This window comes from Oncorhynchus nerka, linkage group LG9b, assembly GCF_034236695.1.
Source record: "Oncorhynchus nerka isolate Pitt River linkage group LG9b, Oner_Uvic_2.0, whole genome shotgun sequence".
NCBI classification, from domain to species: Eukaryota; Metazoa; Chordata; class Actinopteri; order Salmoniformes; family Salmonidae; genus Oncorhynchus; species Oncorhynchus nerka.
This window is the reverse complement of record NC_088424.1, coordinates 388096-415099: the sequence shown is the minus strand read 5'-3', so window position 1 is coordinate 415099 and position 27004 is coordinate 388096. Positions and strand designations below refer to the sequence as shown.

General features: G+C 44.0%; 1 protein-coding gene and 1 long non-coding RNA gene across 3 annotated transcripts in view; one reads left to right on the top strand and one right to left on the bottom strand.

Annotated features, from left to right (window-relative positions):
* LOC115114232 (homer protein homolog 3-like) overlaps positions 1-27004 on the bottom strand; it is a 37050-nt gene that overhangs the window by 6331 nt on the left and 3715 nt on the right. For both annotated transcript variants that reach the window (XM_065013242.1, XM_029642312.2), the window contains 5 exons: positions 21424-21580; positions 19972-20103; positions 19703-19810; positions 4269-4402; positions 3394-3550 (listed from right to left, as the gene is read on the bottom strand). In XM_065013242.1, the coding sequence (XP_064869314.1) occupies positions 3394-3550; positions 4269-4402; positions 19703-19810; positions 19972-20103; positions 21424-21580 (688 nt within the window). The remainder of the gene's footprint in view (positions 1-3393; positions 3551-4268; positions 4403-19702; positions 19811-19971; positions 20104-21423; positions 21581-27004) is intronic.
* On the top strand, positions 8716-26958 carry LOC115114234 (uncharacterized). The gene is made up of 4 exons (XR_003861209.2): positions 8716-8944; positions 24324-24440; positions 24813-24924; positions 26650-26958. It is a non-coding gene; the product is annotated as an uncharacterized LOC115114234 (long non-coding RNA).

Sequence of the window (27004 nt, the reverse complement as noted above, 5' to 3'; positions counted from 1 at the left end):
GTCATTAGAAAAGTATAGAAAAAACATTATTCTTAAAATGGTAATGCATACTTTTTGGGAGTTTTTGTTGTTGTTGTATTATGCCTATAACAATATATATAATTGAGGTCTTTGAATATTACAATGAAGTGCTTGAAAAAGTCCTTGAACTTGACATACCAATGTCTGTATGAAGCCTGTATTATTTACTACTCATTAACGGAATATTATAGCCTATAGGTCTACACATGAAAATATGTGGAAATATATATATTACAAAAGAAAAACCTTAGTAGGGAGATCTACTATTTTGTGGGTCCTTGATAAGAAAAGTTTGAGTTGGTTAATTGAATCGGGCAGGACTGAGTTTGGGAAACCCTGCCTGAGAGCTTGTGTCAAACTTCAATGCGGTCTGTTTTGTGGTTCAACCTCAGTCTACATTTGAAATGACTAAAACCAAATCCCTAGGCCTTGGACTAACCCTAACCCTTTCTACTGACAGGGTCCCTGCTCATCTGCGTGAGCGTGCCTTAAGTATGCTGCAAGGTTGTATTAAGGACTGCAGATATGGCCAGGGCAAATAATTGCAATGTCCGTACTGTGAGACGCCTAAGACAGCGCTACAGGACGGACAGCTGATTGTCCTCGCAGTGGCAGACCACATGTAACAACACTTGCACAGGATCGGTACATCTGAACACCGAACATCACACCTGCGGGACAGGTACAGGATGGCAACAACAACTGCCCGGGTTACACCAGGAATGCACAATCCCTCCTTCAGTGATCAGACTGTCCACAATAGGCTGAGAGAGGCTGGACTGAGGGCTTGTAGGCCTGTTGTAAGGCAGGTCCTCACCAGACATCACCGGCAACAACATCGCCTATGGGCACAAACCCACCGTCGCTGGACCAAACAGGACTGGTAAAAGGTGCTCTTCAATAACAAGTCAAGGTTTTGTCTCGCCAGGGGTGATGGTCGAATTTGCGTTTATCGTCGAAGGAATGAGAGTTACACCGAGGCCTGTACTCTGGAGCGGGATCGATTTGGAGGTGGAGGGTTCATCATGGTCTGGGGCGGTGTGTCACAGCATCATTGGACTGAGCTTGTTGTCATTGCAGGCAATCTCAACGCTGTGCGTTACAGGGAAGACATCCTCCCCCCTCATGTGGCACCCTTCCTGCAGGTTCACCCTGACAGGACCCTCCAGCATGACAATGCCACCAGCCATACTGCTCGTTCTGTGTGTGATTTCCTGCAAGACAGGAATGTCAGTGTTCTGCCATGGCCAGCAAAGAGCCCGGATCTCAATCCCATTGAGCATGTCTGGGACCTGTTGGATCGGAGGGTGAAGGCTAGGGCCATTCCCCCCAGAAATGTCCTGGAACTTGCAGGTGCCTTGGTGGAAGAGTGGGGTAACATCTCACAGCAAGAACTGGCAAATCTGGTGCAGTCCACGAGGAGGTGATGCACTGCAGTACTTAATGCAGCTGGTAGTCACACCAGATACTGACTGTTACTTTTGATTTTGATTATTTAATTTATGTTAGTCACAAGTTAATGTCTCAGTTGTTGAATCTTGTTATGTTCATACCAATATTTTCACATGTTAAGTTTGCTAAAAAATTTACGCAGTTGACCGTGAGAGGACGTTTCTTTTTATAACACAAATTTCAGTGCAGCCCTCCGGACCTCAGTGAAGACCAAATGTGGCCCGCAGGCAAAATTAGTTTGACACCCCCTGCCTTAGAAACATAGGTGGGATAGTGAGAACATGCAAAGAGCATGTTTAACATACTGCAAGGGGTGCCCCGTAATCCAAACCAACCAACACACCTCGATTAAAGCTTCAGGGAAAAGGTCTGCAGCCTCTTAAGGCCAGTGTTGTCAAAAGATGACAACGTGAGCTACCAACAGACGCAGATCCTTTCCCTTTTCTCCAAAGACTAAAACGAAAACCCATTGTCTGAAAAACGATGACCCAATCAAAACTTACATGACCTCCCCGGCAGGGAAAGGGCATGTCGGAGACTTTCAAACGTTGTCATTATCAGCGGCGGTGACTCATCACCTGTTCATGTTTGAATAAGGCTTTGCTGCTACACTGGCCCCACCGCCTTCTGTCTCGATTCTGGATGCAGCATTTTACAGCACCGGCGTTGATAATTAGATGTGACCTTCACTATCAAAATGTGACCTCACGGTCACAGCATGGAGATATTTAATGGTGTGAGCGAAAAGTGAGGTGAGGTATTAAGCACATGAAAATAACTTCAAATCTTCATCACGGTCGTGTATTTAATTGTACTTTACATTCTACAACCGGAAATGTAACATATCTTTACATTCTACCAATGTATTTTTCACAATTTTGTTTTCTTGAACGGTTGCATGCACGTGCGTAATTACATTGAACTTTAACATTTACCCATGATTCCACTGAGATTAGGTCCACTCAGCATTTGTGGGAATGGATATGGGCAAATCCATTTGAATTGAATCACTTCCATACATATTTGCCCATTGTTTCTTTTCATATTTGCATATGTTGTAGTTTAGACCCTATTTTTACTTATTTTATCAGAGGTTTTTGTGTTTTGCCTGCCATCAGACACAACATGATCTTGAATACAGGGTGAGTGTCATGTTTTGGCTGACAAATGTTCAAATGGTACCACAAAGATGGTTGGAGGTCCAGACATCAGAATGTTCAATGTTGACTTGAATGGGAATATCTGGGAATATAGATAGATTACACATGACCATTTAAATTGACATTCGACGGTGGGTGGCCATTGTGATAGTCATTAGAAGTTACAATTTCAATCAAATGTACATTTAAATGGTGTACCAGATTCTATGCATCCTATTTCTATGATTGAAATGCACTCATTGTGTATTCAAGAGCACGTTGTGTCTCAACCGATGGCGGGCACAACACAAAAAACACAAATGACGTGAAATTCATAATATGAAGTTATGAAGTTTATGCGTTTTTAGATAATTGATATTAAAAGGTAAAAATAAAATGACATAATATATATTTGTTATTTTTTTATCAAGAAACTATAAAATAGTTTCACCACCTTGTTTAGAAGCTTTTAAATTAAATCAAACTCAACCGTTTATCTTTTCCAGTGATGAAGAACACACAATATAGTGTTTTTTTTCAAAATGGGTAAACTTTGAGCAACTTGATCTCCTTAATGTTTTGGCATTCAGGTCCAAAAAGTCCCTTTCTGACCACTTCTTCCATGGGCAAACGTGTATGGAACGTTTTGTTTGAATCAAAAGGGCTGCTGTCAAAAAGTGATTGAATTTAAATGGATTTACCCATCTGACAATGGCGTCCATAGTTCTAGATCAAAGAAAGCAAAGCGATCTGGTGGATCTTTCATCGTGACAACACTCACCTGGTCTCGTAGCCTCTCGGTCTCCTCCTGGTAGGCAACTAGCTGCTTCTTCCACTGCTCCACGTTATTGTTAGCTTCATGTAGCGCCGCCACCAGCTTGGAGTTACTGTCCTGCAGGGTGAAGAGCTCTGCCTCCAGGTTCATCTCGCAGATAGACCTGCAAGACATCGTACGAGACCTCAGGCAAACACCATCTGACCTCTCAGGAATGGAACAGATTTGAGGGGACATTCACTACACGGTGGAGAAGGGCTTAATGATAACGCTCGGTAACCAAGATTGTCCGTACTTTACCAACTCTTGGGTAAAATTTGTGAAATTGGTCCATTAAATATGTTCCTGCTCCATGATCCTGTGCCCTTAGATGCCATGTAATTTTACCATTAGAAAGCGAGAGATTATCCAATCGTTAGAACTCACCATAGCAACCATAAAAGTTGCATTGTGTAGTGATAATGTACAACAGTGTAATGGGCAACAGGGACAAAAGCAGAGTGAGTAGAATGGGCCACTGAATAGCAGGGTAATATGCAACCTTCTCTCTCTTTGTGTGAGTCAGCACATTAGCTTTGCTACACTCCCCCTTGCTCTTGTCTGGACCATGTGTCCCATAAGCAGCTCTATTCAATGGGGAAAGCGTAATAAAAAACAGGCCATCAGAACTAAAGCAACGACTGGAAAATCCTCTTTACCAAAGCTCTGTTTTCGTGTGTGAACCTTTGAGATCCAGACCAATTATCTTACCTTCTAAAATGGAACAGTCGGGTTTGAGACCAAGAACATTTCCACAAAATATTTGGTGTACTTTCAGACAATGAAAACGAACCCTGGCTTGAGTGAAACGTTGAGGACAAGAGTGTGTATAAGTGGGTTACCCTTCAGAAAGCATCTTTTTAATACGCTCCTTCTCAGAAGACAGTGTGATATCTGCGCTTTGGCTCCGGAACATCTTGTCCTCAGGACCGTTCACACACATCACCGGCGGCGACTGGAGCTCATCGCTGAGGTCCTAACACACAACACAACACAAACAACACACTTTAAACCAATACCAAAGTCCTGAGGGGTACAGTGTCTGCTGGTTCTCTTTCAGTCGGTCAACTCAGTACCACACATCTATGGGGAGTTTGCACATGCTTGCACCCTTTACTGAAAAACATTGGAATCACCCTGACAAGGCCAATAAACACGGATTCATTCCTTCAATTCTTCCTCTCTTCACCACGAGATGAGCAGAACAAGTTTCACGCACTCTTTAAAATAAACATGGGAACGCAAAATCTATCAGGCGTTGCTCCAACTTAACTATTCCACTTAAGGAGGGCATGGCTCATCCTCCTGGATGTTGTGAGCTAAATCTTTGGAACTGGTTTTGTGAGTTTCGTACTGATTCTGTTATTCTTCTGCCTGTTTAGCCTGGCTTACTACGATGGCTAACGCAACCAAAGCAGCGAAGGCTATACTGGCGTTTTGTTGTCTGGTATGTCTCGACGCGGTGCATGCTCCGACTGCCCCCACTCGGGTCAGCTTGTGTGCGAGAAGAAGGGACGGTGTCAGTAACAGTGGCTTGCCCACGGCTGACACTGTTCCCCTAGTTCATGGTTGCATGCAGGTTCCCTTGGCAAACATATGGAATTCTTATGGCTTCCTCTCACCTCAGCTGGGTCTGAGTTACGGGACCAGGGGATGAATTGGGGCTTTGGTATCAAATGTCTTGTCTGCCTGGGATGAGGCATGTGGAAGCTTCCCCAGCTAAACCAGGTTGCTGTGTGCTCTGTTACCAGCTAAGGGAGGCGACTTGAAGTAACAGGGCGGCCGGGACGGTGGGCACTCCCTGCCGCCTGTCTGCCACAGTCAGACACCGTTTCCCTCTCGATCTAGACTTGGTTGTTCTAAATGGACAGTGCTGCGATCAGAGAGATTCCCGAACACCGAAGGAAGATACCACACATTTTTCTTTGGTTAGCTCTGTGCTGGCAGTGAGCTTGGCAAGTGCTAGCCCACGGTGATAATGCAAGGTAGCTGGCTACTGGCTTAGCAAGACTGAGAAGAAGTCGCATGGCTGATGTAGGCTTGCATACGGTACTGTGACAACAGTTGGGCCATTGCTGGAGCTCCTGTACCCATATAAGGGCAGGCTTCAGGCGGGGCTTTACAGTATCACAGCGCTCTCTGTCCACAAGTGGGCACTCCCCCATTGGTGGCTTATTACTGGGATTCATTGCTGATTCCTCCCTGTAGCTCACCGGTTCCTATGAGGTGCTTAGTGATACAGGTTATGGACTCGGTAGGCGATTGGCAGTCATGCTATTATCCCACATTACTGAGCTGTTTGTCTCCTGCTCAACACGTTTAGTTCCTGGGAATCAGATTCAAATTGGAATTGCCCTGTCTGTTATCACATATGGGGTCCGTTTTTCAGCGCTCTATCTCTTTTCAAGCTGGGATTCAAGGTGCAGTGTCACCGGTAGCTATGACTGGTGGTCCTGATAACCTCCACAATCATTTTGTTTTCTGAGTCTATTTTTAATGTGTGCAGCCCCCACGCACATAGCGTTAAGATAGGGGAGGTGGCACGGGCTGGGGTCCCCCCTTCCCAGATGTTCGCTGTGACAACGGCCAATCAGGATTCGTCACTGTTAGGCTAAGCCCCGGAACCCAGAGTGGACTTGTCTTCAGGCGAATGTTGGCACTTAAACACATTGTTTCTACCCAAAGTTCCACGGTGTCAAGAGTGTTGTGTCCTCCACATGGGAGCAGAATTAAAAGAGCCCCTTCCCCCCCAGTCAGATACACAGTTGTCGAGAATGGTGGAAATGAAAAAAATAACCATGTTCCCCCTGTACACACTTTATGGGAGACTTGCTGTCTGTGTCGACCAGTGGCTCGCATGTGTAGTGTCACCCTGGAATATGCAAACAGTGACATTTGGGGTACAGGCTACAATTAGTTGTGCATCCCACACGTTTTTGTCAGAGTGGTTCCTACGTCCTGCGTGCCCTAAACAAGCACCTCAGAGACCACAAATTCAGAATGCTCAGGAACAGCCGGTTATTACAGTCAGTGCACCCAGGCGATTGGTTCACCTCCTTCGACCAGAAGGACCCATACTTTCATATGGCCATATCACACGAAGTTCCTTGAGGTTCCATTTCGAGGCTGTAGCGTACGAGTTTCTGGTCCTCCCTTCCGTGCGTTCCCTCTCGCCTCACACTTTCACCAAAGTTGTGGAAGCAGGTTTGGCACCTATGTGGTGTCTGGGACTGATGGTAGCAGAGTTGAGGTAGCAGGTGCTGTTACACACATCCATGCTGGTTTCCCATGTTCAGTCTCATAATGAATCAAGAGAAGAGCTGTTAATCTCCATCTCGCATTCCATTTCCGGGTCTCAAGTTAGACTCAGTTGAGAATCGTGCATTCTTGTCCACGCAAAGGGAGGCCGGATTCCGATTTTGCTTGGCCCAATTTCAGCTAGGTCACACACAGTGCCTGCGCCTATTGTGGATGACGGCTTCTATGATAGCCGTGGTTCCCCCCCCCCGGGCTGTTGCTGATGCAACCTCTCCGGTGGTAGGTGATAGATACCCGCATGGACGCATCGCGCCACCTAAACCGGTAACTCCGGGTGTCCCCATCATGCCTATGGGCGCTGGCTCAGAGTAGGGACCCACGGCTGTTGTTGCTGGGGACCTCCATGGGTACAGTTATATCCCGCAAGGAGATAAAGACAGACGCATCTCCCCGAGGGCGGGGGGTGCTGTGCGTGGGCAGTTCAATTCTGGGGTTGTGGACAGTGTCGCAAAACTCGGTGCACATCATTTACCTGGAGCTTTTGACAGTGTAGATAGAGTACTCAAGTGCTTTCTCCAATTGTTGGCAGGCCGGCATATGCTGGTGAGGACCGACAGCGGGACAGTGGTGGCATACATCAACAGACAGGGAGGGGTGCGGTCTCGCACCCTCTTATCCTTGGCTTGTTCCCTACTGCTGTGGAGTGCAGCGCACTTTCCCTCGCTCCGGGTGATGCATCTCCCCGGGCAGGGCTGACAGATCTTTCTGTATCACGAGAAAACGCACATTGTTGGCTGTTTTTCGCAATAAGGGACCTGAATACTCAATTGGGAACGGATTTGTGCACCAGTGGCCTCGGAACCTCCTTTACGCATTTCCCCCGTGGAACTGATTCATCCCACGATAGGGAGGGTGCGGCGTTGATCCTTATGGCTCCCGTTGACCCAAACAACCTTGGTTCGCGGAGATCATTCGCCTTTAGGCAGGACCCGTGGCTGGAGATTTTGAATCTGTGGGCTTGCCACCTGAAAGATCCAATCTGATGTCAAGGGGTTTACCTCTGAACGTTATGCACCCACAAACTCCCCATAGCTGTGTTGTACCTCCTTTCTCTCATTCATGGAACAGTATTTATCGTCACTGTATGTTTTTGTTTATTTTTCAACTTTCTTTCTAGCATATATAATGTCCTGAGTTTACCATCCTTGATGGAAAGTATGATTATTATATCAATGTAGTCTAGGGTTATTTAGCAAAATATTCCCTACCAGTCATGGTTTATACGTCATCCTTTCAGTTACATCGCTCCTATCTTAATTTCCTGTTACACTATAGGTTTGGCATGGGAAGTGAATTACATCTACCCCCTTTTTTCCTATGAGAGTCCACACTGTGGATCTTCCCAGGCTCTGTAGCCCTCAGTCACAACAGGAGTGTCGGAGAGGCTGAGGTCACCAGAGGATATTACCAGCTAACAACAAACGTTCCCACAGCTTTAGATAACGTTCCCTTAAACGAGAAGTTATTTTTTTTAACAACCGTAAATGGTATGCTATAGAAGGTACCAGACACCTTTTTTGTGATTTCACTTGTTTTTGAGAAACTTACCGCAAACAGAAAATCACTTCCTCATCCTTGTTTGGTAGTATGGGGGCCCTGAAAAATAACCTGAACAAAGGATCCAAACACACTCAAATACGTCCTTTTAGAAAGCTCTCAGTATATAGTGATGCAGGTCATTCCGAACCCTATCTGCAAGTTATATTCCATTTTGTTGCGACTCGAGCGATCCCTCTCTGTCCATTAGACATGTAGCTGCCAAAATAAAGGAAACACTTGAGCAAATGAGGGATACAAAGTATATTGAAAGCATGGGGTGCTTCCACACAAGAAGTTCCAGACGTAAAATCTACGCCAAGGCGCCTTGAACCTGTTCTGTAGACTCGTGGTGGCCCAACCCTATTAAGTCTCTTTATGTTGGTGTTTCCTTTATTTTGGCAGTTACATGCAGCAGCAGGCTAGATGAGAATGGGACAGCTGGATTGGGGAAACGGCTCGAGTCGCAAAAAAAGGAATATAACGCTGCAGAAAATGGAATGACACAATTTCATGTGTACAACATCTAAAGACCTGGATCACAACACTGAGTGCTTTGACATTTCTAAAAGGATGTATTTGGGTGTTTTTGGAGCCTTTGTTCATGTTTTTTCAGGACCCCCATACTACACAACGAGGGTGAGGAAGTGATTTACGGTTTGGGGTAAGTTTCTCAAAAACAAGTGAAATCACAAAAAAAGGTGTCTAGAACCTTCTATAATATCCCATTTACATGAAAAATTGAGATTTGGTTGTTAAAAAGAAAACTTCTCCTTTAAGTCTCATTAGGTTCTTACCTAACACTTTCATAGTAATATTTCAGTGTTGCGCAAGGACTGCGTCTAAGAAACCATTCCCTTAAAGGCCCAGTGCACTCCAAAACGTGATTTTCATGTGTTTTATATACCTGTCCACACTATGAGGTTGAAATACTACTGAAATTGTGAAGATGATCATTCCCATTTAGTGTAACAGCAGTTTGAAAAGACTGCCTGAAACTTCAGCCTGTTTTGGTGGGATGGAGTTTTGGCCTACCTGGCGAGGTCACCATTATTCTACAATGTAGAAAATAGTACAAATAAAGAAAAACCCTTGAATGAGTAGGTGTGTCCAAACTTTTTACTGGTAATGTATATATATATATTCACACTATGAAGTTAAAAATAATGTGAAATTGTGAAAAGTATGATACTGCTCTTTTAGTGTAACAGCAGTTTGAAAAGACTGCCTGAAATGTCTGCCTGTGTTGGTGGGATGGAGTTTTGGCCTGCCTTGTGACATCATGGTTCCAAACCGCTCTGCCAATAACAGGTCGTTTTCAGTTTCTCTCCTCACTCTTAGACACTTCAAGCAAAATTCTTGCTTGAGAAATTTCTCTTTGCTAAGAAACTATTTTTGTTTATTTTTTTAACCATTTTATTTGAAAATAATCACAGTAAAGTACTTAATTGTTACCCAGAAAGTATTTGACAGAGATAAAAACCGCTGCATTGGACCTTTAATGTCAAATAGAACTTAACCAGAATGTGGTTACCATGTTCTCAGAAAATTCCATATTAAATGTGATAGACATGTTTCATGGGACGTTGCAAGAATATTAATGAGCCTTGTTTTCTGAGGGTTAGGAGAATATTCTAAGTCACACCTAAACATACACAAAACATGGTTCCCATGTTCTCTGAATACAAGATACTGTATTAATGTTCCATACACGTTTCATGGAAACATTGTGTCCAATAACGTTTAAAAGATTGGGTTTTCTGTCATGATCCCCTGGAGGTTTTTGTCTCGTTCCAAGCTTGTTCCGGAGACATCCCTGAAGGCGTTTTTAGGACTTTGCCTGATGTTCCCAAATAACCAGTCACCCTTGTTACTGTTGCGAAGACAGACAAGGCTCTGATTGGTGAGCCACTAATCTATGTATCGTCCTTGATCACTATGATAAAAAAATACATATATTTTTGAGTGTACTTTTAACAGAGCTGAGATTTACTTCAAAGTGCAAAGTGTAGCAAATCAGGTGAAATCAGAAATGAGCTAGGTTTCTATCCAATTAGTAACAGATTTCCATGCAAATATTCAAAAATCGACATAAAGAAAACATTTGCATTTTTCCACCAGTGGTGCGATTTCCACCGAACGGACTTGTTGCAGATATAAAGCAGTGTGTGATGACGTAGTGCACATAAAAAGGTACTTTTTCGCTTTAGTTTTCACGTAACGAATAAAAATCTAAAGCTCAATGTATTTCCATCACATTTTCAACTCTACAGATGATTTGGTCACAAACACTGTTGCGTTAATGGTAAATGTGCCCACTCTGGTCTTGGCATGTGTGCTCTAGCCAACAGCTTTCAGATACAAGACTAGCTAAGATTAGCCTATTAAGATTAGCTAAGATTAGCCTATTAAGATTAGCTAAGATTAGCCTATTAAGATTAGCCTGATAAGATTAGCCTATTAAGACTAGCCTGATAAGATTAGGCTGATAAGATTGGCTTGATAAGATTAGCCTGATAAGATTGGCCTGATAAGATTAGGCTGATAAGATTGGCTTGATAAGATTAGCCTATTAAGACTAGCCTGATAAGATTAGCCTGATAAGATTAGGCTGATAAGATTGGCTTGATAAGATTAGCCTGATAAGATTGGCCTGATAAGATTAGCCTATTAAGACTACCGTAGCCTGATAAGATTGGCCTGATAAGATTAGCCTATTAAGACTACCGTAGCCTGATAAGATTGGCCTGATAAGATTAGCCTATTAAGACTACCGTAGCCTGATAAGATTGGCCTGATAAGATTAGCCTATTAAGACTACCGTAGCCTGATAAGATTGGCCTGATAAGATTGGCTTGATAAGATTAGCTTGATAAGATTGGCTTGATAAGATTAGCCTGATAAGATTGGCCTGATAAGATTGGCTTGATAAGATTGGCCTGATAAGATTGGCCTGATAAGATTGGCCTGATAAGATTGGCCTGATAAGATTAGCCTGATAAGATTGGCCTGATAAGATTGGCCTGATAAGATTGGCTTGATAAGATTAGCTTGATAAGATTAGCCTGTTATGGATAAGAGCAAGATCATTTTTATTTGTCAAACTTCAGCCAAGCATCGATGATCACGTCACCAGAATAAAACCCTTGATATTTATTGGAAAGCAGCATCAAGCTCATAACTGTGTACTTTCACCACCCTGTGAAGTTCAACATAACTTATTTCATCTGCAGCCTAGTAAACTGCATTGCGTTCCTGAATCGTAGTGGGAGGACCACACAACATATCGCGTGACTCCAAGTTTAGATTATGATGGTTAAACCATGCCGAACGAACAAATTGTCTTTCGACTATTGTACTGACATTTTCTGTTTCCATCATTACTTTTTTCAATGGTCAGTTAATTCATCCACATTAAATGTTTGATGGAAGCCTGGTTACAGACATGGTGGCGTAGCTGGATGATCAGATTTTTAAAATTGTATTTTATTTCACCTTTATTTAACCAGGTAGGCTAGTTGAGAACAAGTTCTCATTTGCAACTGTGACCTGGCCAAGATAAAGCAAAGCAGTTCGACACATAAAACAACACAGAGTTACACATGGAATAAACAAACATACAATCAATAATACAGTAGAAAAAATCTATAAACCGCATGTGCAAATGAGGTAGTATAAAGAGAGGTAAGGCAATAAATAGGCCATGGTGGCGAAGTAATTACAATATAGCAATTAAACACTGGAATGGTCGGGTGTGCAGAAGATGAATGTGCAAGTAGAGCTACTGGGGTGCAAAGGAATGCTGTGAACCAAGCGGTTGTGGGGACATGTTGAATAATAATGACTGTATACATGCACAATGTAATAATGAATGTCAAATATGTAAGTTGAAAGCACAGTGTGGTGCCCCTAACCTTGCCAACAGACAAATAGTGTTCAATGGATCAGTGGTTCACTAATCAGGGCCTTGATGGGCTCGGCATCAGTAACAAGGGGTGCTGTGTAATGAAACATTTTTATTTAAGACATTTCGTTGGGACCATCAGGCGAAAAACGTCTTAAGGGACGTCCCCGGAAATAGCCAGGAACTAGACAAAAACCTCCAGGGGATCATCACAGAATGTCCTATGTTTTTTAAACGTTCTTGGACACAGGAATGTCATTGCAGCGTTCCAATGAATCGTGTCTAGAACACACACACAATATATATATATATATATATATATATATATATATATATATATATATATATATATATATATATATAGTACCAGTCAAAAGGTTGGACACACCTACTCATTCAAGGGATTGCAACAGGAAATGTGAATTATTATGTGATTATAATTCATGGACATTTTTTTAGGGATGGATACATTTTTCGTAACGGAAAATCAAGTCTGAAATGTCAAAGTTTTCTACATTGTAGAATAATAGTGAAGACATCAAAACTATGAATTAACACAATAAAAGAGTAACCAAAAAAGTGTTAAACAAATCAAAATATATTTTGATACTTCAAAGTAGCCTTGATGGCAGCTTTGCCCACTCTTGGCATTCTCTCAACAAGCTTCACCTAGAATGCTTTTTCAACAGTCTTGTAGTAGTTCCCACATATGCTGAGCACTTTTTTGCTGCTTTTCCTACCCTCTGCGGTCCAACTCATCCTGAACAATCTCAATTGGGTTGAGGTCGGGTGATTGTGGAGGCCAGGTCATCTGATGCAGCACTCCATCACTCTCCTTCTTGGTCAAATAGCCCTTACACAGCCTGGAGGCTCGTGTTTTTTGGCCCAAGCAAGTCTCTTCTTCTTATTGGTGTCCTTTAGTAGTGGTTTCTTTGCAGCAATTCGACCACGAAGGCCTGATTCACGCATGCTCCTCTGAACAGTCGATGTTGAGATGTGTCTGTTACTTGAACTCTGTGAAGCATTTATTTAGGCTGCAATTTCTGAGGCTTGTAACTCTAATGAACATCCTCTGCAGCAGAGGTAACTCTGGGTCTTCCTTTCCTGTGGCTGTCCTCCTGAGAGCCAGCTTCATCATAGCGCTTGATGGTTTTTGCGACTGCACTTGAAGAAACTTTCTAAGTTCTTGACATTTTCCGAATTGACTGACCTTCATGTCTTAAAGTAATGATGGACTGTGATTTCTCTTTGCTTATTTGAGCTGGTCTTGCCATAATATGGACTTTGTATTTGACCAAATAGGGCTATATTACGTATACCACCCCTACCTTGTCACAACACAACTGATTGGATCAAATACATTAAGAATGAAAAAAAGTCTACAAATGAACTTTTAACAAGGCACACCTGTTAATTGAAATGCAATCCAGGTGACTACCTCATGAAGCTGGTTGAGAGAATGCCAAGAGTTTGCAAAGCTGTCATCAAGGAAAAGGGTGGTTACTACATAGTTACTACATGATTCCACATGTGTTATTTCATAGTTTTGAAAACCCTTGAATGAGTAGGTGTGTCCAAACTTTTGAATGGAAATGTATTTAAAATCAGCAAAAAAAGAATCGTCCTCTCACTGTCAAATGCTTTTATTTTCAGCAAACTTAACCTGTAAATATTTGTATGAACATAAGATTCAACAACTGAGACATGAATGGCCCAAGCCCTCACCCTCCGATCCAACAGGTCCCAGACATGCTCAATGGGATTGAGATCCGGGTTCTTCGCTGGCCATGACAGAACACGGACATTCCTGTCTTACAGGAAATCACACACAGAACGAGCAGTATGGCTGGTGGCATTGTCATGCTGCAGGGCCATGTTAGGATGAGCTTGCGGGAAGGGTACCACATGAGGGAGGAGGATGTCTTCCCTGTAACGCACAGCGTGGAGATTGCCTGCAATGACAACAAGCTCAGTCCGATGATGCTGTGACACACCGCCCCAGACCATGACAGAACCTCCATCTCCAAATCGATCCCGCTCCAGAGTACATGCTTCGATGTAACTCTCATTCCTTCGACAATAAACACGAATCCGACTATCACCCCTGGTGATACAAAACTGCGACTTGTCAGTGAAGAGCACTTTTTCCCAGTCCTGTCTGGTCCAGCGACGGTGGGTTTGTGCCCACCCGTTGTTGCTGGTGATGTCTGATGAGGACCTGCCTTACAACAAGCCTACAAGCCCTCAGTCCAGCCTCTCTCAGCCTATTGCGGACAGTCTGAGCACTGATGGAGGGATTGTGTGTTCCGGGTGTAACTCGGGCAGTTGTTGTTGCTATCCTGTACCTGTCCCGCCGGTGTGATGTTCGGATGTACCGATCCTGTCCAGGTGTTGTTACACGTGGTCTGCCACTGCGAGGACCATCAGCTGTCCATCCTGTCTCCCTGTAGCGCTGTCTTAGGCATGCCACAGTATGGACATTGCAATTTATTGCCCTGTCCACATCTGCAGTCCTCATGCCTCCTTGCAGCATGCCTAAAGGCACGTTCACGCAGATCTGTGAAGTTTTTTATTTTTTTTTACAAATTATCTTTGAAAGACAGGGTCCTGAAAAAGGGACGTTTCTTTTTTTGCTGAGTTTATTAGCCGTCAGAGTTAATCAGTTAATTCAAGTTAACGTTTTGTCATTTTAGGGCACAATTAATTTTTTCCACCAATAATATTTTTTTTTGAAAACATTCAAAATACATATACAGCTAAAAACAACAATGTCAAAACAGGTTTACATTAAGGTTAAAGATAGTGTGCTTTAGTAATTTGCCAGATTTTGCTTACCATTATTTTAGACAAAATCAAGACATCAATATTCTTATGCTTTTTGTATAAAAACTATTAAATTACAGCTCAATTTGAGCAAATTCGGAATTTGAGCAAATCCTCCGATTTACTTGTTTAAATGTTCTAATCATTTGAGAGTCCTACTTATACTGAACAAAAATATAAATGCAACATGTAAAGTGTTAGTCCCATGATTCATGACCTGAAATTAAAGACACTCACTATCACAAGGGTTAGTCACTACACAGACTCATTTCATAGAACTTTAAAACATTGGCAGTTTGTCTACTTCACTTCTTCAGTCTACTCTCTGATCACTCCAGATCGCCCAGTTAATAAAACATGCTGACAATACTGGTGTCAAACCATATAAGTCTCAGTAGCATGAAATAACATCTACCTTCTCATTGAAACAGTTCCTCATGAAACAGTTCTACTGCAACTTTTCATGCACAGTGGGAAGTTGGAACAAGGAGTTATTGTCTTGACAGTTCTGGAACTTTCTTTGAGTCTAAAAATATATTCTATTTTTTATTGTACAATTATCTAATTTCAACAGATCAGGCAGCTAAACATTGAAGGTAAAATATTAATTCAATCACAGACACACAGCCTACGGAGCTGTGAGGGGAACGGCACCTCAGTACCTCCAGGCTCTGATCAGGCCCTACACCCAAACAAGGGCACTGCGTTCATCCACCTCTGGCCTGCTCGCCTCCCTACCACTGAGGAAGTACAGTTCCCGCTCAGCCCAGTCAAAACTGTTCGCTGCTCTGGCCCCCCAATGGTGGAACAAACTCCCTCACGACGCCAGGACAGCGGAGTCAATCACCACCTTCCGGAGACACCTGAAACCCCACCTCTTTAAGGAATACCTAGGATAGGATAAAGTAATCCTTCTCACCCCCCTTAAAAGACCTAGATGCACTATTGTAAAGTGGCTGTTCCACTGGATGTCATAAGGTGAAAGCACCAATTTGTAAGTCGCTCTGGATAAGAGCGTCTGCTAAATGACTTAAATGTAAATGTAAATGTAAAGATCCCAGAAAGTTCCATACAAACAATAAACTTAAATTATCGCAAAAAAAAAAATGTCATCCCTGTTTATGAGTATTTCTCCTTTGCCAAGATAATCCATCCATCTAACAGGTTTGGCATATCAAGAAACTAATTAAACAGGTGCACCTTGTGCTGGGTACAATAAAAGGCTTCTAAAATGTGAAGTTTTGTCACACAACACAATGCCACAGATGTCTCAAGTTTTGAGGGAGCGTGCAATTGGCATGCTGACTGCATGAATGTCCACCAGAGCAGTTTCCAGAGAAATGAATGTTCCTTTCTTTAGCATAAGCCGCCTTCAACATTGTTTTAAGATAATCTGGCAGTATATCAGATCATTTGTAACCACTCAAGCCCAGGACCTCCACATCCGGCTTCTTCACCTGTGGGATTGTCTGAGACCAGCCACCCGGACAGCTGATGAAACAGGAGTATTTCTGTCTATAATAAAACTCTTTTGTGGGGAAACGCTAATTCTGATTGACTGGGCTTGGCTCCCCAGTGGGTGGGTCTTGCACCCAAGTGGGTGGGCCTGTGTCCAGTCATGTGAAATCCATAGATTAGGGACTAATTATCTTATTTCAATTGACTGATTTCCTTATATGAACTGTAACTCAGTAAAATCATTGCATGTTGCGTTTATATTTTTGTTGAGTAGATATTCTGATAACATGGCAACCATGTTCTGTGTTTGTTTCATGTGACATTGATGGAATGTTCTCCTAAACCTCAGAAAACTGGACCCATGAATGTTCTTCCAACGTTGCCATGAAACATGTCTTGAACAATAATATATTATATTCTGAGAACATAGCAACCATGTTCTGTGTATGCTTGGAGTGATGTTGATGGAATATTCTCCTAACCCTCAGAAAACTGGACACAAATGTTTTTGCAGCATCTCATGAGATGCATTAATACTGTATATTATGAGAACATGGTAGCCATGTTCTGTTTGACATCAAGGGAATGCTCTCCTACCTCTAAAACATGCTAAATAGATTCTCAGGAGGATTTGGCTAACATTTTTTCAAACATCACAGCAACATTACGGGTAACATTACAAAAACGTTCTCTCTCCCTACAATTGTTAGCTGGGTTAAAAGGATATCAATATCGGCAGCAAGAACAGGTTGAGGAGTGACTATTATCCTGTAAATGTTCATCAAACTCTGAGCAACTCAACCTCGCAAAGATAAAGACACAAGATTTTCTGTTTGATTTACTTTCTTGTCATAGCACATTGGTACTGGCCCTTCTTAGACGTGGACGGTGAAGGTTGGAAATCAAACACACACGAGACCTACCTGTGAGAACTGGAGAAAAGTCGTCCGATAGCAAGAGAATAAAGAACACAGCAATATCAATTAAACATATTGTATATCAGGGCATCTCATACTGTATATCAGGGGTTCCCATGAAGGTACCCACGGGGGTCCGCAGCCAGATCTCAAAAGATACAAATAATACGGCGTCTTCAAAAAGTATTCATACCCTTTGACCTATTCAGCAGTTTCTTGTGTTACACCCTGAATTCAAAATGGAATCATGTAGTAACCAAAAAAGTGTTAAACAAATCAAAATATATATTTTAGATTATTCAAAGTAGCCACCCTTTGCCTTGATGACAGATTTGCACACTCTTAGCATTCTCTCAACTAGGTTCATGAGGTAGTCAGCTGGAATGCATTTCAATGAACAGGTGTACCTTGTTAAAAGTTCATTTGTGGAATTTCTTTCCTTCTTAATGTGTTTGAGCAAATGTGTTGTGACAAGGTAGGGATGGTATACAGATGATAGCCCTATTTGGTAAAAGACCAAGTCCATATTATGGCAAGAACAGCTCAAACTGCCGTGTATTTTTGAGACGCAGAGTATGTGAACAGATGACCTCCGCATGTGTCGTTTCAACCATGAAGCATGGAGGAGGTGTGATGGTGCTTTGCTGGTGACACTGTCTGAGATTTATTTAGAATTCAAGGCACACTTAACTAGCATGGCTACCACAGCATTCTGCAGCGATACGCTTTCCCATCTGGTTTGCACTTAGTGGGACTATCATTTGGTTTTAACAAGACAATGACCCAACACACGTACAGGCTGTGTAAGGGCTATTTGACCAAGAAGGAGAGTGATGGAGTGCTGCATCAGATGACCTGGCTTCCACAATCACCCGACCTCAACTCAATTGAGATGGTTTAGGATGAGTTGGACCACAGAGCGAAGAAAAAGCAGCCAACAAGTGCTCAGCATATGTGGGAACTCCTTCAAGACTGTTGGAAAAGTATTCCTCATGATTCTGGTTGAGAGAATGCCAAGTGTGCAAAGCTGTCATCAAGGCAAAGGGTGGCTACTTTGAAGAATATAAAATATATTTTGATTCGTTTTAAAATATATTTTGATCACTTTTTTGGGTTACTACATGATTCCATGTGTGTTATTTCATGGTGTTCATGTCTTTACTATTATTCTACAATGTAGAAAATAGTAAAAATAAAGAAAAACCCTGGAATGAGTAGGTGTGTCCAAACCTTTGACTGGTACTGTATGTATATATATATATATATTTTTTTAATGAATATTGCTAACAAATTAAATTAATTTTGGCCAATGGATCCGTGGAATACGTTTAGAGTGTGTAAATACAACACAACTTAATATTATTAATCACAGTATTCCACACCAATTCACCAATTATACATTTCTCAACTCAATAGTTATTGTACTCCCCCCCGAAAATTTTACATTTTTAGATAAATGCACTGTAATTTAAAGCTGGAATCCTTCATGGTAAAACTGACACAGCCGTTTTTCGATATTACAACAACAAAGAAGTTACTTCCCTTGGACATCCTTGCACGTGCGATAGAAGAGCACAATATGTAGTGCAATTCTTTTTTACCATGCTTCACCACACTCCTCAGCTCTGCAACAAAAACAATAACGGTGGCGAGGCAGCCGGTGGAGCAGCCAGTGGCGCCGTTTCCCCCTACTGCGGATTCCATCTTTAAACTTTAAAACTGTAACGTTCTCTCTGACACATGGAAACATTTATAGAATTGCAGGATATTCGCTTTTAAAGCTGCAAAAGGTTCTCTCCGATGCCTAGAGGCGGGCCTTTAAAATGTTCCTTCCCGAGACTTGGTTCGTCCGGCCATGCACTGCTGAAGTCATAGTAAAACTCCTTGCATGTCATTTTATATCTCACTCAAGTTGTTCTGATTACGAAAGGGTCCCCTGATGAATTTGCTACCACAAAAGGGGTCCCAGGCCCTGCTGTATGTTACACATTTTGTTAACATGTGACCACCATAATCAAAATAGCCTATTGATCAATGCAATTAAATCATTTCAGAGGCTTCTGCAGTGAGCAGACATAACCAGCCAGGCAGAGCACTGGGCTGCATTGGGATAATTTTACCATCGCCCTAGATTTCCTCTCACTTTCCTCAGAGACGAATGACCCAGCTCTTCTTTTTTTACGCCTTCCTTCCCATCCCATTTCTCTTTCGCAGCCGGCGGGAGATAGCAATGCCTCGATGTGTACCGCAGGAGTTCTGCAGACATTCAAAAGTTCCTCCTCAGAACCTTTTCTCTTAAAAGCATTCTGTCTGAGCTCACCTGTGGGGCAGCAATGCTGAGGGCTGTGTTGGCCAACTCCATCTTATCCTGGGACTTTTCGCGTGCAAGACGGGCAGCCTCTTTGACCTCCTTAAACCGCTCAGAAAACTGAGGACGGACAAGAGCGAAATGCATTTAGTTTGACATTGCAGTAAGCCTTGGATAATGTATCTAAAAATGATGATCGCACAAGATAAATCAGTTGTCCATAATTCAACAAATGAATTATTTTGGGACGCTTGTGTAGAGTGAAGTTAGAAGATCTTCACCTGATGCAGCTGCTGCTCTGTAGCGAAGCCCAGGCCGTAGACCGTGTTGGCCCTGCTGTCCGCCCATTGGCCAAACTTCTGCGAGGTCCTGGTGAACGTCATGCTGGGTGTAATGGTGCAGTTGATAATGGCCTGGGGATAGAGGGAGGAGGACATCATTGCTTACTGCAGTAGTAGTTCCTCACCTCACTTGATGAACATCAAAAGCTATCATGCACAACAGATTATTGTTCACGTTGGTGCCAACGTGAGGACTCATTCTCTCGGACTTTGAACAAAGAGAAGTGAAACATCTGCGATCATAACGGAAGCATCCGTTTGCCTTTTCATAATATCCAAATGGATTGTTTCAAATCCATTGTACAAACAGATGGTTATACACATCTTCTCTGTAAACAGTTATCTCCTTTGGAAATGTCTTTTGAGCTTATTCTGATAGCATGACATGCCCATCTTTTAGATTGGACTGTGGGTGCATGGCAATCAATGGCTTGCATTATTTTCAGGACGTAACAAACAAATAGCATTTATTTGACTGGCCGACCAGATTAACAAACATTGCATCGGGCAGTGCGGAGAAGTGGCTACAGCCCCTCCATTTGGTTTCACGTCACATGAGAAAACACATTAAGCAGACCCATTTATAAACTTCTGCATCAGCTGCAGAATTACTATAATATGACTGACTTAAAACCCCACACTCAGAGGGCAGGGGAAGCTTAAAGAAGAGGAGCTTTTTAAACAAACGATTACAAGAGTCAGGGGCAACATGTTTCACATGACGTGGTACAAAAGATTACCACGTTGCCAGACAACAGATGGGTGGAATTAAGTTGCTGACCACAAGGTCTGCTGGGAGTGGGGAATGTGGGTCAGACCAGAGGTGTTAAGAAGAGATCAGATAAATTACAGGGCGGCATTGGGGAATCTAAATTCAAAACGTGTGAGGAATCTGACCCTTGATCTTATGAGCGCTGTTTGGTGACATTGAGTTTCTGTTCACATTCCAGTTCTTACTGACTGAACAATGGCTCAATTGTTTTTAAATTAATAAAAGCCCACAACCACTGATTTTATGTTTAGCCTCGTGAACAACCAAGGTCTTTGGAGATGGAAGGATAAATGAGAGTACGGGAAAAAGTAAGAGTGAACACAATCTTAAACATGCCAATACTGATCTGCTACACATACCAGACCCATCTTTAGCTACTCTCTTTGTCAAACTGTAAATTGCTTTTTTTTTGTTGGCTAGAAGCAAATGATTGTGAACTGAAAGCACCTCTGGAGACCATATTTTCAACCGTCCCGCAATGTCCTAAGAACATCTCTCGAAAAGGATGTTTCCCTAAATCAGAGCTTTCGACAAGACCACACGTTCACATACTCTTAACTGTGGTTTGCATTCATGTTCCAGAGAGTCACTGTACAGGACAGCACAGCTGCCTGGCTCACCTTGGTACCGCCCACGCTGATGATGCGGTACACATTCCTGTTGCCGTCGTAGAAGAAGGAGACGGTGACGGCATGCTTACTGGCAGGGATCCAGTTCCTCTTGGTGTTCGGGTCGATCTGGAACACATGGGCCCTGGCGCTGAAGATCGGTTGCTCCCTGGGGCAAGGAGGGGACATGGAGCTAAGCATGTGAAGACAAATTGTGGCCAATAATTGTATACTCCTTAGCATGGCCCAGCAAATTAGAGTATGTGAAGACAAATGCAAAGACAACTTGACCTAGGCTCACTTTTTCTAAATAATTATTTTCTTCTCAGTTTAAATTTTTGAATGAACACAGTTCACTAAACAATTGACAACTCATATTCTAATCAAGACCTACTGTTCATTTTCTGATGAATGAGACATGTCTGCAATTTCTTTGTGCTTTCGCAGAGGAAAAACAACCTCCTATTCCTCCCATAATGGAGCATAGCTCCCAAACCTGACTGGCTGCCATAAAGCTACAGATGTTGGCGTCACCTTTGGCAGCTCTTTATGTCCTATTCTCATTTGCCAGTGGGTTGTGGTTGGCACAAGACCGTTGACTAAAAATCTCAGAACCTTTGCACAAGTCCCCTCCCAACCCCTGCTCTTGCCAGTGTGACCATGCTAGGTATCCTAGAAACGAGGTAAATATTTCAAAGCAACAATGCCACTGGTGTTCGAGTTTAGTTTGGCAACTGTGGCACGGAAAATGGAAACTCAACCAAATCTGAATGACAGCAGTGGAAAGATCGTACACAGAGGGGGAGTTACTGTGCAATGCAATTAGACAAAGTGGAGAGGCTGTGCCTCATCTATAGCCTGGGAAGACAACCAATCTCTGCAAGAGTAGCCTAAGTATCTTTTCTTTTTCAATAAGTTGTTGTTGTTGGTATAGTCTGGCTTGGGCAATTGTAGTTAAGTGTTGTCTCTCTACCAAGTAGCCTACTAAAACATTGCTGTTTGAACTGCTGAATGCTCAGTACTTGTGGCTGTGAAGGGTTGAAACATTGACTTGAACTGGTTTCAGGTCAATTTAAGTAGTAGCTTTTGTGATAATTGGTTGGTGTGTCTTTTGGAGGGGGTATCTTTCTTCATCTTTGCTAGGTAATCATCAATCAGTGCTGAGAGGCGTGTTGTCCTTCAGTCCCCACACTTTTTGACCTTAACGGAGACATAGATTACCTCAGAGAGCACTGCTACTTCGTCATCTGACTATGTGTTCTCTCATAGTCCAAGAGCATCTGGTCATGGCGGTGGTGGCAAAGGGATACTCATTTCTCTTCAGTGGAGATTTTTTATTTCCCCCCCTCTCTCACCTGTCCATCTCCTCATTTGAATTCCATGCTGCCACTGTCACTTGTCCACTCAAGCTGTTGTTATCTATCACCGACAGGAGGGATACACTACAAAGCAGGATCAATAAATTAATTAGCTAGCGAACTTCCACAAAATATTTAAAACTAGATCTTTTGAGAAAGATAAGCTTGAAATGGGCATGGTCCAATTGACTCAACACCAAAAACACATACGTTTAGATTTCTTAATGAACCAGAAAATCAATAGTTATTTCGGGTTGTTTATCAAAGTTATCTGGTTAACTCATTGAATCTTCTTTGTCGAACACCCCTCTGGTGCCCTTGGAAAGTTCCTCAATGTGTTTGACACCTTGATGAACTAAATTCCTGACGATGGCTCACCACTCATTGTACTGGGCGACTTCAACCTCCCGACGCCTGACCTCAATTTCTTTCCACCTCTTTCTTTCCACAACTTTACTCTTTAGACCTCACCTTTTCCCAGTCCCCTCCCACTCACAAGGCAGGCAATGCGCCTCATTTAATAGAGGCTTCTCGTACTAATCTCCTTACAAACCCCCTCACCCCATCCTCCAACCCTACCTACTTAGTCCACCTAGCCCACTCAGCCTTCCCAGATGAGCATGCGCCATCACATTCTTCGCCCTCTCTCTCCCACCACTCTCTCCTCTTCTATCATATCATCTCTCCCTTCTGCTAAATCATTTTCTTTCCTGTTTCCTGTCCCTTTGAGCATACTCTCCTCTCCTTCAGAATCCTATGACTCTCACTATCCCCTTTCCTCCAGGCCGGCTCGGCCCTCCCCTCCTGCTGCGTGGCGGAGTGACTCACTGCGAGCTCACAGAACAGGGCTATGGGCAGCTAAGCAAAAATGGAGGAAAACTCATTTCCGGAGGACCTATCATCCTTCTACTCTACCTTCTCTTCCTCTGCATACGCTGCTAAAGCTGCTTTCTATCACTATACATTTCAAGTTCCTGCCTCCAATCCTTTTCCACCTTCTTCTCATCCTTAATCCTCCACCAGCTCCCCTTTCCTCTCTGCGAACGACTTTGTCAACCACTTTGAAAGAAAGGTTGATGACAGCCACTCAGCCAACTGAGTCCACTGGTCCCAATTACACAGAACTACCCTATGCCTTGATCTCTTTCTACCCTCTCTCCAGATGAAATCCTTATATCCGTGATGTCCAGCTACCCAACAACCTTCCCACTCGACCCCATCCCCTCCTCCAGACGATCTCTGGAGACCTCCCATTCTTCACTTCCTTCCTCCCTGACCATTGGCTCAAGACAGCCAGAGATGCTTCCCTCCTCAAGAAACCAACACTCGACCCCTCTGACTACAGACCAGTATCCCTTCTTTCTATGCTTTCCAAAACACTTGAGCATGCTGTCTATGACCAACTTTCATGTTATCTCTCTCAGAACGACATTCTTGACCCTAACCAGTCAAGTTTTAAGACGGCTCACTAAACTGAGACCACTCTCCTCTGTGTTATGGAGGCTCTCTTCTCTGCAAAAGCTGACTCTCTCTTCTCTATTCTCATCCTCCTAGATCTACCCGCTGACATCAACACTGAACCATCACATCCTCTCCACCATCTCAAGGATAGACGTCTCAGACTCTGTACACTCCTGGATTGCATCCTACCTGGCAGGTCGCTCCTACCAGGTGACGTGGAGAGGATCTGTGTCTGCACCACATGCTCTCACTATTGGTGTCCCCCAGGGCTCATTTCTAGGACCTCTCCTCTTTTCTCTATACACCAAATCACTCGGCTTGGTGTACACCCCACTTTGCCATACCCACTTTGCCAGTTTTACTAACCATCGGTTCTGGCAAACAATCATTATGCACACCGGCGTCCCATAATTAGACACACCTCGACGTTATCAATGCCCTGATTACTCCCTCTTTATTTAATCCTCAGTTGTCATCAGTCCTTAGGTGTTATTGGTTTTCTCTCACGTTCAGTACGCTTCCCATGTTTGTTCTTTGTATCTGTTCAGTATTAAACTCACCTTCTGCACCTTTGCTTTACAGAATGACACCTCACAATATGGAAGCAGCAGAAGATTCAACGCTGTTCCAGATGGTTAACGAACAAGGTTACAGTATCTACTCCATAAACACCATGACCAGCTGGCAAAACTGGGTACGTTCTCTAGTGCCTCGACACCGTCAGTGAGGTTCTCTATACCCCTATCAGAGGGCCTCCTACCATGAGTTGTTACAGTGAGCCAGCCCCCCACACTACCCATTCTTCCACCCAGGTCAGGGATGCCCGACTGTCCCTTCCAGAGAAATATGACAGTACTCCATCGAAATTCTGTGGCTTCCTACTCCAGTTCTCCCTCTATTTCGCCTATCAGATGAGAGCTCCCACCACCGAGAGGTCCAAGGTTGCCATGGTAATATCCCTGCTGACCAGACGGGCGTTGAAGTGGGCTACGGCCGTCTGGGAGAGAGAAAGAGCTGGGTTCCTATGAGAGGTTCATGGCTCTGTTCAGGGCAGTCTTCGACCATCCTCCAGAGGGCAGAGAGGGAGGTGAGCGACTTTTCCAGCACCGGCAGAGGGCCCAGACTGTTGCGGAGTACGCCCTCACCTTTCAGACTGTGGCAGCCTCCAGCGGATGGAATGAGCCACCTATTCCGCAGTGGACTGCGCAAGGAGGTCCTGACGGAGTTGGCATGTCGGGATGACAACATATCCTTTGACACTCTCATCTCGATGGCCATTCGTCTGGATAACCTTCTTCGGGAGCACCGGTGTACACATCGCCACTCTCCTCCCTCCTTTGGCCGTCCTGAGGCAGAGCCTGAACCCATGGAGGTACGGTCCACACACCTCTCCGTGGCAGAGCGGCGTCGCCAGAGACAGCTGGGGCTCTGTTCCTATTGCGGCCAGGAGGGGCACCAGCTTCAGCGGTGTCCGGTGCGCCCTAACCCAGGCAGCCCCGTGATCTTCCGTTTCCCAGGTTAGGAGTGAGTATGCCATTATCATCGTTTCCCACCAAACACTTTATGGTTCCTATTTCACTGGCTGGCTGGCCCTCAAGTGTTTGGAACTTCATCGACCAGGGCCTCGCCTCCTCCCTGAACTTCATATCTGCTCCTGCTACCTGCCCTCCAGAACGCACTAAGTCCCCATGGGGGTGAGAGATGTTGACCTAGGCACATACATCCCTCACCACTGGACACCCAGGTATCACCCGCAACATCATCCATTCCCTCTCCGAGAAGTACTGGTGGCCACCTTGGCGCAGGACATCACCCACTATGTCAACTCATGCGCCATATGTACCCAATCCAAATCTCCCCAGCATGCTCCAACAGGGAAACTACTTCCCCTTCCAGTGCCTCAGCCGCCTTGGTCACATCTGTCCATAGACTTTGTTACTGATCTTCCCCTGATGGATTCGTCACTGTTATGGTTGTTGTGGACGGATTCTCCAAATTCTCCCGTTTTATCCTTCTCCCTGGTCTTCCAAATGCTCTCCATGTCACTGAGAGCCTTCATGGAGAAGCTGGGGGTCACGGTCAACCTCACATCTGAGGTACCAGCCTCAGTCCAATGGGCAGGTGGAGAGGACCAACCAGGAGCTGGGGAGGTTCATTTGGAGTAACTGTCAGGGCCGGCAGGGGGAGTGGGCCCGGCTCCTTCCCTGGGCGGAGTACACCTAGAACTCACTTCGTCACTCCTCCACAGGGCTCTCCACCAGGAACCTCCCGCTGCGCCTGCCCTACCGGAAGTTGAGACCCCAGTTTGTGGGGCCTTTCAAAGTCCTCCTGAGGGCCAATGAAATAATATACAGATTACAGCTCCCCACTGACTACTGGATCTCACCATCTTTTCATGTTTCCCTCCTCAAACCTGTAGTTCCTGGTCCAATGGCTGATGCTGTCCCCTCCACCACCCCTGAACATCGAGAGAAGCCCCGCCTATGCCATCAGATACCTTCTGGACTCCCAACGTTGTGGGGGTCAGCTACAGTACCTGGTGGACTGAGAGGGGTACGGTCCAGAGGAGTGGTGTTGGGTTCTGTGGACGGCATTCTAGTTCCCAACATCATCCGAGATTTCCACCCTCGCTGTCCGGACCAGACCGCTACTCGCCTATGGGGCTATCCCCCTGGCCGGCGTTGGGGGGGGGGCGGGGGGTACGCTTCCCATGTTTGTTCTTTTGTATTTGTTCAGTATTAAACTCACCTTCTGCACCTGCTTTCTGACTCCCA